The sequence below is a fragment of the Lupinus angustifolius genome, chromosome LG08 (assembly GCF_001865875.1).
Source record: "Lupinus angustifolius cultivar Tanjil chromosome LG08, LupAngTanjil_v1.0, whole genome shotgun sequence".
NCBI lineage: Eukaryota > Viridiplantae > Streptophyta > Magnoliopsida > Fabales > Fabaceae > Lupinus > Lupinus angustifolius.
In genome coordinates this window covers 21,139,075-21,151,484 of record NC_032016.1, presented here as the reverse complement: position 1 = coordinate 21,151,484, position 12,410 = coordinate 21,139,075, and the positions used below count along the sequence as shown (strand labels likewise).

The 12,410-nt window shown below is 30.0% G+C and overlaps 1 protein-coding gene across 2 annotated transcripts; it reads left to right on the top strand.

The window, feature by feature from the left end:
- On the top strand, positions 10,579 to 12,126 carry LOC109355114. 2 transcript variants are annotated; one of them, XM_019598064.1, is made up of 2 exons: positions 10,579 to 10,822; positions 11,591 to 12,126. In XM_019598064.1, exons 1-2 carry the CDS (start codon positions 10,699 to 10,701, stop codon positions 11,875 to 11,877), a joined length of 411 nt encoding a protein of 136 aa, XP_019453609.1. In that variant the 5' UTR covers positions 10,579 to 10,698; the 3' UTR covers positions 11,878 to 12,126. The 2 variants fall into 2 exon arrangements, with proteins under 2 accessions (XP_019453609.1, XP_019453608.1); XM_019598063.1 differs by having other exon boundaries at positions 10,589 to 10,843.

The following is a 12,410-nucleotide window of genomic DNA, read 5'->3' as shown; positions in this document are numbered from 1 at the left end:
ATATCTCTGAATGTTCGATCTACTACTTCCAAAGCATATATGTTTACCAAAGGTGTTTCATCCCAAACTAATGTTGATGCTTGTGTAATTAGTTTCGCAAGATCATATTGTTTGCTGATTGAGCACATTGATGATGAATCTGGGTTTAGAGGTATTTTCAAGCGCGAATGTGCATTTTGACCACCAGATAATAATATTGCAGCTATTCCAGAGGTGGCAATTGCTAAGACAATTTGTCTGATACTTCTTAATTTTGAAATTAAAGCACAATAAATAATTGAGCATATGAAGTAACACTATAAGAATAACACGCTAGTAATATATAATTGTAGTATTATATAGAAAGTATAACAGAGAAACATCATTAGTCCTACCAAATAAATGGAAAACATCAACAACAATTTACATGAAAAAATTGCAACAACAATTAACATGTGAATGGGAGAGAGGTTTTAAAATTTCTCTAGTAATTTAAGTAAGAAATATTAATTGACAATGATTTGCTCATAATTTATATAAACATGAAATTAGATATATTTATTATTTTCCCTTTATATATTAGTATTTTCGTTTATGTTTATTAGTATTAGTATAGATAAACATGAAATTAGAAATTATAAAAGATAAAATATGGAAACATAAAATAGTTCATGGGTAATATTTTATGTTTTAAATAATATTATAACAATTAAACTGTATCACTCTTTAGTGAGAACAACCAAGAGTGTGAGATGAATATTTGGTTTATGTTTATTTAAATAATAAAAACTGAGATGAATATACTAATATTTAATGAAAGTATATTTGTAATGTCTTATCCCATATAAATTTTTATTATTTATTTAGTTTATGTTTATTTAAATAATAAAAACTGAGATGAATATACTATTATTTAATAATAGTATATTAGTAATGTCTTATGTACTATTAATTTTTTAAATAATAAATATTTAAAATAATTATTGTGTTAAATATATTTATTTTTTATAAGTTACTATTATATACTAAGACATTACTAATATATTAGAAGAACAAAAGATAAAATAGGGAAACATAAATATTCTATGCATAGTTATTTTATGTTGTTCTTTTATCTATTAGTATTATTATAGAAATTTATATAAACATGAAATTAGAAGTTATTCCCTAGTATTAATCCTAACATAAAATAACCACCTCTCCACGGTGTAATATATAATGGTATATTATATATTAATATATAATTGTATATTATATATTAATATATATAATTATTTATTAGTATAAGTATATATAAAGATGAAATTAAAAGTTATAAAATAAAATTAGAAGTTATAAAATATGAAATTTGGAAATATAAACTACTTCATGGAAGTTAATTTGGGTTTTGCCTTTATTAATAGTATAAGTATATAGAAATATATAGATATATAGATAGTATAAATATATATAAAGATGAAAGTAGAAGTTATAAAATATAAAATTGAGAAATAAAAACTACTTCATGGAAGTTATTTTGGGTTTGGACTTTATTAATAGTATAAGTATAAGTAAGTATATATAAATATATTGATATATATATAAAGATGAAAGTAGAAGTTATAAAATAAAATTAGAAGTTATAAAATATGAAATTGGAAAATATAAACTACTTCATGGAAGTTATTTTGGGTTTTGCCTTTATTAATAGTACTAGTGTATACAGACACTTCGTGCCTGCCGACGAATATTGTGTGATACTACATATTTAATTTTTATATATTTCATTTTTTGAATTAGAATGTATTTGTTGTGTTTGGTGTACTTTATATTATATTTTTTGTGTTTATGATAATGTTTAATTTAATGTGAGATATGTGGTTAATTAATGTATTGGTGGTAGTTGCTTAGGATTATATAGTTTTTTTTGTAAAAATTAAATAATGTGAAGGGCAAAATAGGAAATAAAAATTACACAATGAGAGAAGTTATTTCAAGTTTTGGATTTATATATAGGATAGATAAAAGTATAAATTAATAGTATAACTATTGTATTATTCGTCATTTATATTTAATTATGATAGTTTTTTAAATGAATCCAAATAAATGGTAGATAGTATAATGTACATCTATAAATCTTTATATAAATAATCATATACATAACAATCACACTTTTTAAATAAAAATAAAATAACTATTTCTTATTTATGTTTTAATAATAACTTCATATTATTATAGTTTTAATGATATTATATTTTGGACAAAATTTCAGATTTATGTTTAGAAATTTTTATAATAATAAGTAATCTTTATTTTCATAAATATTTTGGTACTATCGAGAATACTTGTTGAAAATTCCTAATGATTGGCGAAATATCAATCCTAAAATTTTGAATTTCATGATTCTCACACACATAAATGAAACAAATCGTGTAGTGTCATACTTGAATCCATGTTCCTTGATGTAATCCTATGATTTGCGTTTTCTAAGATGAATTATTGGTATGATGATCTTCCTCAACCAAATCTATGATTCATCTTGGGATTTGCGTTTTCACTCTGATGGGGAAAAGAAAAAATTGTATTTGATTTGGTGTGTTCCTTATGCGTTAACGTTCCCAGTTATCCCCTATAGGTTAACCTGGTGGATATCCACCCATTAAGCTCATATCCGTTATTAGCTTTTAGAAATCTATGAGGTGCCAGTAATTAGATCACTTATAATGTAACCCCAAAATAAATAGTCGATATCATTGTTTCAAATATATGATACTCACCTTAATTAGAAATTATAAATTTCTAACAATCTCCCACTTGGGCTTCATATCTTCCTGATACAATTATATAACAGGTTCTTTAGGCGCGCATTCGTCTGCTATTTACATTTAGACTTCACCTTAATACAATTTGGTCCATCTCATATATCAACTATGGAACCACTAAGACTTTCATCACATGCAAGCGTGACTCGACCATGATGATCCTATATTAATATACTCAATGACATAGATCAAATATGGATGAGTGACATGGAAATTTCATGCAATGTGATCTCAAACATGTCTATTTCCAACTGGTTCTTCTTTGTTCTTTAGTGAGATCAATTCAAAGTCTTTAATTATAACACAATAGTTACAATGCACAATTTCAAAATGGAACAGTAAACCATCAACTTTATTATGCATAAAAAACTGTATATCACATCAAAAATAATTCATAAAACATATGGACTCCCACTCAACTAAGGTATCCTCATATGAGCAACATGCTCATGAAAGACTTTAGGTATCAAACCCTTAGTCAGTGGATCAGCTAGCATAAAATTTGTCCCTATATGTTCTATGAAAATTTGTCCCTATATGTTCTATGAAAATTTGTCCATTTTGAACATTTTCTTTAACAATTATGTCAATGAATTTTGACTTTGTAGAACTCCTATTGTTGTTGGAGTAAAGAACCGTAGACTTGTTGTCACAATAAATCTTCAATGGTCTTTCAATACCATCGATCACACGTAAACCAGTGACAAAATTCTGCAACCATATATCATGGTCTGATGTTTCAAAACAAGCCATGAACTCCACAACCATGGTTGAAGGGGCTATGAGTGTCTGTTTTACAGACTTCCAAGATATAGCATCTCTAGCTAATAAAAACACATATCTAGAGGTGGATTGTCTACTGTCTAGACATCTATAAAAATTAGAGTCAGAGTATCCAATGATCTCTAAATTCTCATACATTCGATAAGTGAGCATATACTCCTTTGTTCTCTTCAAGTAATGCATAACACGTTTGACTGCCTTCCAATGATGCATTCTAGGATTACTCAAATATCTTCCCAAAACTCCCACAACAAATCAAAACTCCCACAACAAATGCTATGTCGGGACGTGTGCAAACTTGAGCATACATTAGACTTCCTACTACAGATATATAAGGAATCTTTAGTATCTCGTATCTTTCAAGGTCATTATTGGGGCATTGTTCGAGACTAAATTTGTCTCCCTTAAGTATAAGGGTATCCCCGGTTTACTAGAATCTTTCATACCAAATATATCCAGGACTTTATCTATATAGCTTTCTTATGATAACATGAGGATACCTTGAGAGTGATCTTCAGTATCCGAATACCTAATACAAAAGAAGCTTCCCCAAAATCTTTCATTTCGAAATTCTTCGTTAGAAATCTTTTGGTCTCATGCAATAGTATATATCACTGCTAGCAAGCAGTATATTATCGACATATAATATCAGGGAGATAAATTTACTCCTACTAAACTTATGGTATACACAATCTTCAACTTTATTTGCCTCAAAATCAAACGAGGTAATAATTTGATGAAATTTGTGATTTCATTGACGAGAAGCTTGTTTAAGCCCATAGATGGATTTCTTTAATTTGCATACCATAGACTTTGAGTCAACTGACACAACGTTTTCTGGTTGCAGCATATAAATCATTTCCTTAATATCACCATTAAGAAACACAATCTTAACATCCATCTGATGTAGCTCTAAATCAAAATGAGCTACTAGTGCCAATATTATTCTAAAAGAACCTTTCGAAGATTCTGGAGAGAAGATTTCTTTATAATCAATGTCTTCTTTCTGAGTGAAGCCTTTAGCTACTAGACGAGCTTTATATCTGTCAATATTAACCTACGAATCCTCTTGGTTTTAAATATCCATTCGCAACCAATAGGTTTGGCAACTTTAGGTAATTCAACAAGATCCCAAACGTCATTATCATGCATAGACTTCATCTCATCCTTCATGGCATCGATCCACTTTTGAGAGTTAGAACTTTTCATGGCTTGACAAAAGTTCAATTGATCATCTTCTGTTAACCCAATGCCATCCTCATGTCCTTGAAGAAATACAATATAATCATCGAGAATTACACTTCTCCTCTATCTAGTGGATCTCCTTATTGACACTTCTACTTCTTGAGGTTGTTGAATTTGTTCTATAGGTGCTTGAGGGAGAGCCTCATTGTTGTCTTGTTCTGAAATATTGTTAGGGAAAATATTCTGAACATTATCTTCTATTACCAAATTTATTCATTGAATGGTAATAGGCACAAGAACTTGTTCACTATCAATGACATGTTCTTCCTCAAAGACAACATTTCTTATGTTATATTCCTTCCTAAAATTAACTTCCTCAAAAAATCTTGCATTTTCCGTCTCAAAAAAGAGTCTTGAAGTGTGATCATAAAATTTATAGTCCCGAGAGCGTTCAACATAGCCAACAAAATAACAACTAACAATTCTTAAGTCCAGTTTTCTTTCACGCGGCCTATAAGGCTGCGCCTTAGCTGGACAACCCCAAATGTGCAAGTGTTTTAAGCTTGACCTTTTATTAGTCCAAAGCTCATATGACGTTTTGTTAACTGTTTTACTTGGCACCCTATTAAGGATGTAAACTACAGTCTTTAAAGCTTCCCCCAAAGAGACTCTGGTAAAGAAGAATGATTAATCATATTTCTCACCATATCCTTAAGAGTTTGGTTTCGTCGCTCAACAACATCATTCATGCTAGGTTTGCCTAACATAGTGTATTGCGGAACAATTTCATACTCTCTGAGGAAAATGCAAATGGCCATGAACGTTGTTCTCTCGATCCATCATATCTGCCATAATACTCACCACCGCAGTCAGATTTGATAGCCTTAATTTTCTTTCCAAGTTGAAGTTCAACTTCAGTTTTGAAAACATCCAATGATTGAGATTTCTCATGTATAAGATATAGGTAGCCGTACCTAGAGTAATCGTCTATGAACGTAATAAAATAATATTGTTCACCTAACTAGGGAAAAGACCACATATAACCGTATGTATTAGTTCTAAGACATCTTTAGCTCTTTCGGCACCTAACTTTTTTTGTTTGTCTGTTTTCCCTTTATGCACTCAACACAGACCTCAAAGTCTGATAAATCTAAAGGGTCAAGAATTTCATTCGACACAAGTCTTTGAATTCTTTGTTTAGATATATGACTTAAACGCTTGTGCCATAAGATGATTGAATTCTCTTTTAATTTTCATTTTGTACCACTTGAATTTGTTTGCAATATTTTATTAGTGAAACTGAAATCATCAAACATATATAGATTATTTCCAAAAGAATAAGAAAAACCAAATTTGTCCAAGCTGGAAACACTAATTAAATTCCGCCTAAAAGATGGTACAACAAATGTCTCAAATAAATCCAAATGAAAACCAGTTCTTAAACATAATCTAAATATTCCAATAGCCTTAACTGCAACCCTTTTGCCATCGCCCACAAAGATGAATCTTGCATCATCACTTGGTTGTCGTCTCCACAGGAAACCCTACATAGTGATACTAATATGAGTAGTAGCACCAGAATATACCGACCAAGTATCATTCGGTACAAAAACCAAATTAATTTCAGAACAAACAATAGTGAGAAATTTACCCTTATTTACAACCATGAGGCATATTTAGGACACTCTTTCTTCATGTGTCCTTGCTTCTTACAGAAGTAACAGGTAAATTCCTCATTACTCTTCAATTTCTTTAGTTGAGAAGACCCTTTCGCAACACACTTATTGCTCTTTCTTTTATTATTTTGAGGCGTCATAGTCAAGTGAGCACTTTCAGCCTTATCTCTCTACAGCCTCTCTTCCTCTCGCACACAGTGAGATATAAGTTCATTAAGGGACCATTGTCCTTCTGAGTGTTATAACTCACTTTGAATTACCTAAAGTGTGCAGGAAGAGAGATCAAAACCAAGTGCACGAGCAGGTCATCACCAAGCTCTAACTTAACAGACTTGAGTTTGGATGAGAGATTAGACATCTCCATAATATACTCCCTTATATTCTTTTTGCCTTTATACTTCATGGAGATGAGTTTAGCCAAAAGGCTATTCATCTCCGCCTTTTCATTCTTGGCAAAGGATTGTTCTATTTATTCAAGGAACTTCCTTGCAATTTCACCCTCGGGTATAGAGCCCTGAAACACATCTGGAATAGAGCGTTTCATGATCATCAGACATATTCGGTTAGAGCTTTCCCATTTCTCAATTTTAGCCTCACCGAAGTTTTCCGCAGTGGAAATGTGTTTCTCCACACAAAGTGCCAGATCCAAATCCATACAGTCGAGAATAATTTCTACGGCTTCCTTCCAGACCTTAAAGTTTGTCCTATTCAACAATGAATGTTACTGATTTGAGCAGAAAAAATTACAGCATTGGTAAAAGACACTGAATCCGTAGAACAAATAATTAATAACATGTTCAAATCTAAACAAAAAGTCATGTAATATATATATAAAAAATAAGACATGTTCACATAATAGACCCATCACAAGATACCTAACACAACATCAATTTCTAGTCTTTGGACAGAGAAATTAATTTATAAGTAATACTCTCAATGTAATGATCAAATATTAACGATTAGTTCTGTCAAACAATAGCCTTTCTATGGAGCAACTATTATTCACATGGAAAAAACTTTATAATTGTTACATATTTATCATCACATGTATGTTATTATTTGACCAAATTGTACATTCCTTTGGGCCAAACACAATTCACATAAATAATCTCATACTCATCTGTGTAGTTCAATTAATTTCCACAATCGAGGTTACTTTGACAACATATTGCATCAATTAATCCAAAATAATTACCAGACAAAAATTAAACAATATGGGTCCATTACAAAAAAATATAATATTGGAATTCAAACCTTCAAATTTGATATCTTTTATGATTATCAAATCTAATCCCACAATATAATTCCAAATAATTTTTTTTATCAAACCGAACAAATTATAAATCCAGTTTAAAAAAATCCAAATCAAACAATTACTTACGTGTCATAACTCATGGATTATAACATAAATTGTATAATTGCATTAGGAAAATTTGTGTAAAACTTACTATTTCAATTTGTACATACTCAAACAAATGTATACATATCTTTGGAAAACAATTATTTATCATGTGTATACACATATACAAGTTTCAACCTAATAATTTGAAGCAAAAAAAATTGCAGCAGAAAAACATAGCATAAAAAACTTCATTTTTATGAAATATATACAAACAATATATATATATATATATATATATATATATATATGATTCGAGTGAATTCAAAATCTGAATCCATTATACCATAAGCCTACCATCTATCTATGTTTCTTTCTCCCATTTGTATGCTCATTTGACTATTTTATTTTGAGCCCTACTCTTTCATCATAAAAAAAAATGCTCAGGGTTATGTTAAGCATCTCCAACTCCCTCTTTCGTTGAAACATTTGCTTATAAATCTCATATGCTAACATTTTGTTCATTACTTCATACATCAAGCTAATAATTCTTTCATGAATTTGGTACAGTACTTGATTGAACAAAAAGTTATATATCAAAATTGTAGCTGAATTCTTCCATGAATTCATAATTACAAAACTGAACTGGTAAGATATTTAAAAAAAAAACTCAACTCATAACAATTCAATTCCATGTGATCTGGGCAATTATAATTTACAACACAAACATTGAGTTGTTTCCAAAAAAAAAAATTCCAAATTTTTATAATATGATAGCGAAAACATAAAATTCTCAAATTAAAATCTAAGGTTCATACAAAAATTGGAAAAACACTTTTCATGGAAAATCATAGAATTTAGAACCTATGCTCTGATACCACTTGTTGAGAATTTCTTGTGATTGGTGAAATACCAATCCTTTGAATCTCATATTCCCACACATATATGAAACAAATGATGCAATGTCATACCTGAATCCATGTTCCTCGATGTAATCCTATGATCTGCATTTTTCTGATATGGATTTTTGGTAGGATGATCTTCCTAAACCAAATTTCTGATTCTTCTTCGGACTTGCGTTTTCACTCTGATTGGGAGAGGAAAACACTGTATTTGATTTTGTGTGTTGAGGACCATAACCTTCTTTATGCATTAACTTATAGAGTTCTCATTGTCCCCTACAGGTTAAGGTATTCACTCATTAAGCCCATATCCATTATTAGCTTTTAGAAATCTATGAGGTGCTAGTAATTGGATCACTTATAATGTAACCCTAAAAATAAATAGCCGATATCATTGTATTAAATATACGATGTTCACCTTAATTAGAAATTATAAAGTTCTAACAATTCTCACCTTATAATAAAGAACTAATCTATTTTGGGATGCGTGATTGTTCGTCATAACAATGTAGTCTCAAGAACTTAAACTTTTGATATTTGTAAGACTTTAAACCTTATTCGAGGTGATTACAAGCTTTTAGTTTTAGAACAATCTTTTCAAGATAAAATGTACATAAGACAAAATAAAATCTTTTTTCGTTGTTTTAACAAATAGTTTTACTTCACTTTTTAAAATATTAAAAATAAGTTTTTGAGACTATAGTGTTGGTTTTATTTTTTCTCCCTTTGTTTATGGATACTAACCCAATCTTCCATTTCCCAAACATAAATCTGATTAAATATAATGTATACTCTTTTTAAATAAAGTATACTCAATATTATCTATTTATGAACTTCTAATTTTAACATATGAAATAAAAAATTATAGAATTAATAATACTCAACCAAAGATATCATTAATAATTAAATAAACACATATACAAAATAAAATTTTAAATCTGAATCTGATCATAAATATAATGAAACTCACCATATTTGAATCTTACCATGATCAAGCTAAATAAAGTTAGCGGATATGAGGCTTACCCATACTAGGTAGCAACCACATCATCTACTATAAGTTCATTTTTGTGTGTTCAAAAGTGAGTTTAGAAAATTAAGTGGATTAAAATATAAGTTTGTAAACTAGCTCGAACACTGCCCACGTAGAGGTTGTACAGAAGAAGTTGTGTTCCCATAAATATGATACCAACGAGAAGAAAAATAATGACTTGTAAGTACCCAATATCAACGTCCTCATTTATCTTGCTTAATCAACTAAGAGATTGTAAGATATTTTATAATTTAAAAAGGGAGTTTTATTAATGACTGTCCTAAAAATATGTATTGATAAAATAAAATTAAGAGTGAATTATACTAACATCTTGAGTTTTACCGAAATTACACAAATCACTCCTCATTTTTTTTGAATATATACAAACCCCTAATTTTTATACTTTCATTACACTGACTACACTGCATGAAAAATAAGTATAATCTTTTAAACAAAAAAATGTGATAAATACAATTTAGTTAAACAAAACTAATATATTGTGGACATAAGTACAAATAATATGTAAGTTAATACCTCTTGATATTTTTGGTTCATTACAATATATTATAAGAGCGATTTAAATAATATATCTTTAGAATTGTTGATGCATTTTGAAACAAAAAAATAATAAAAATACATTGATTTGTTTTGCTTAACTTAATTGCATTTATCATATTTTTTATTTAAAATGTTACACTTATTTATTTCTCATGCAGGGGTGATCTATGTAATAAAATTATAAATTTTAGGAGTTTATATAAGTGTAAAAAAATAAAAAATGATTAATGTAATTTTGCTAAAACTCAGGGTGTCAATCTACTTTACTATTCGATTAAAGATCTTAATGATAAAACTAAAAAATAATGAATTGAGGCTTAGATTACAAATATCTGGCCCTTCATCCTCTTAATGAAACCGAAAGCTCTCATTCCACAATCTACATAACCACACATACCTTCCCTCTTTCTTCTCAATCTTAATCCATATCTCCGTCGTCGGAATGGCCGCCGTGGTTGGAACAAATACTGCACATGCTGCCGCCGTATCTGAACTGCCCCTTCGCCATAAGATAAGCCAACTCCTCGCCGACCTCGTCAAGTTCGCCGTCGGCTCCGCCATCGATGGCTCCCGCAAAATCCTCCCTGGTCAGTTCTCATCTCTTTGTTATTAATCCAAAACATGAGTTTTGTTTCTAAATTGTTGTTACCTGATTGTGCCATTTCATTGACCATTTAGAAATTCGTTTTTTTTGTGGGGTCAATTGGGTATTTTTGCATCCTCGTGTAATTGCTAAAGTTAGTTCCTTTTGTGTACCTAGGAGTTTTATGGTTACATGGCACCTTACATTTCACGGTTCCTTTCCTGTTATGTGCCTTTTTGTGCAGAATTGAAGTGGATGTGTCTTTTCCATTTTTCACTGACTTGTTAGATGATGTATTTAGTCTCATATAACTTGGTTTTTCATATCCCTGATCCTATCTCATAAGAATAACTATTCACTAATTAGGAGTCATCACTATGATAATAAACATTTATTGATTTCTCATACTTGCCTAAATCATAATTTTTTATTTTGTTTTATGACTTGCCCAATAAAGGGAACCGAACAATGAAGTGAGATTTTAATACATTCAGTGAGTACTCCAAAATTTGCAGAATATGCCTACTAAGAGTAAGATATCAACCAGAAAAGAATATTGTATGCTGCTCTGGTGCTATGTATAGATGTATATGTATGTGTGTATATATGTATACATTTATATAAATATACTAATTTATAGATAGAAGAGGTTTGTGGTTAACTTTCACTTTTAATATCACATTTTTAAGTATTGTCTATGATTTTTGTTGCATTTCTAGTTTCCATTTAACTTGCCTGGGGTATTTGTCAGGTAAGAAGCATGCAGATAAGATGGTACCAGAAGGATTGATAAATATACCATTGCCAACACCTTTAAAGACCATGAAAAAGCCTGATTTAAATGTTGCTAAGGGCATCCATTTTGAAACAAAGGTGGAAGAAGTAGAGGAAGACATGAATAATATAAAGCAGATGTTCATAACATCAACCAAACGTGTTCAGGAATCGTACCCTCCAAAAGAATCAAACGATGGCTTTAAGGAAATAAATCTCATGAAGAATAATGGAAGGAGAGTATTCATTCGATCTCGACTGTAGAACGGAATTTACTCCATCATAGCTAGAGTTTTTTCATATGTAATCTATGAAGATAGTGGCATAGTCCAATATAATGTACTTTGTTCTTTTAGCCCTCTCACCATGTTAGATTGGAATGACTAAGATACTGGTACAACTTGAGGTGTATTGAGTAGTGACCGTTAGGTCCTAGAACTTGATTTTACTAATATTATTAATGATCATATATATATATATATATATATATAAAACCACAGTAACGACTTTGTATATCTTATATTTTTAGTGTAAACAAAAAAAGTAAGTTTAAGCTTCTAGCACTATGCTATTACCTGATTTCTGCATGAGTATATCATGTTTGTGTTCACACTATTATATAGAAATACATCTCATCTCAAGATTGTGTGACTGTGATTAAAATTTGGAGTAGGAATATCTCTCAAATGTATTTTTCATTTTCAATCCAGAGGATCTTAAACTAACTTGAAAGAGGGTTTTGAAGAATTTTGAAGTACTCTTTGGGAAAGTCCAAAGGTCACCTTTGGAGGTTCATG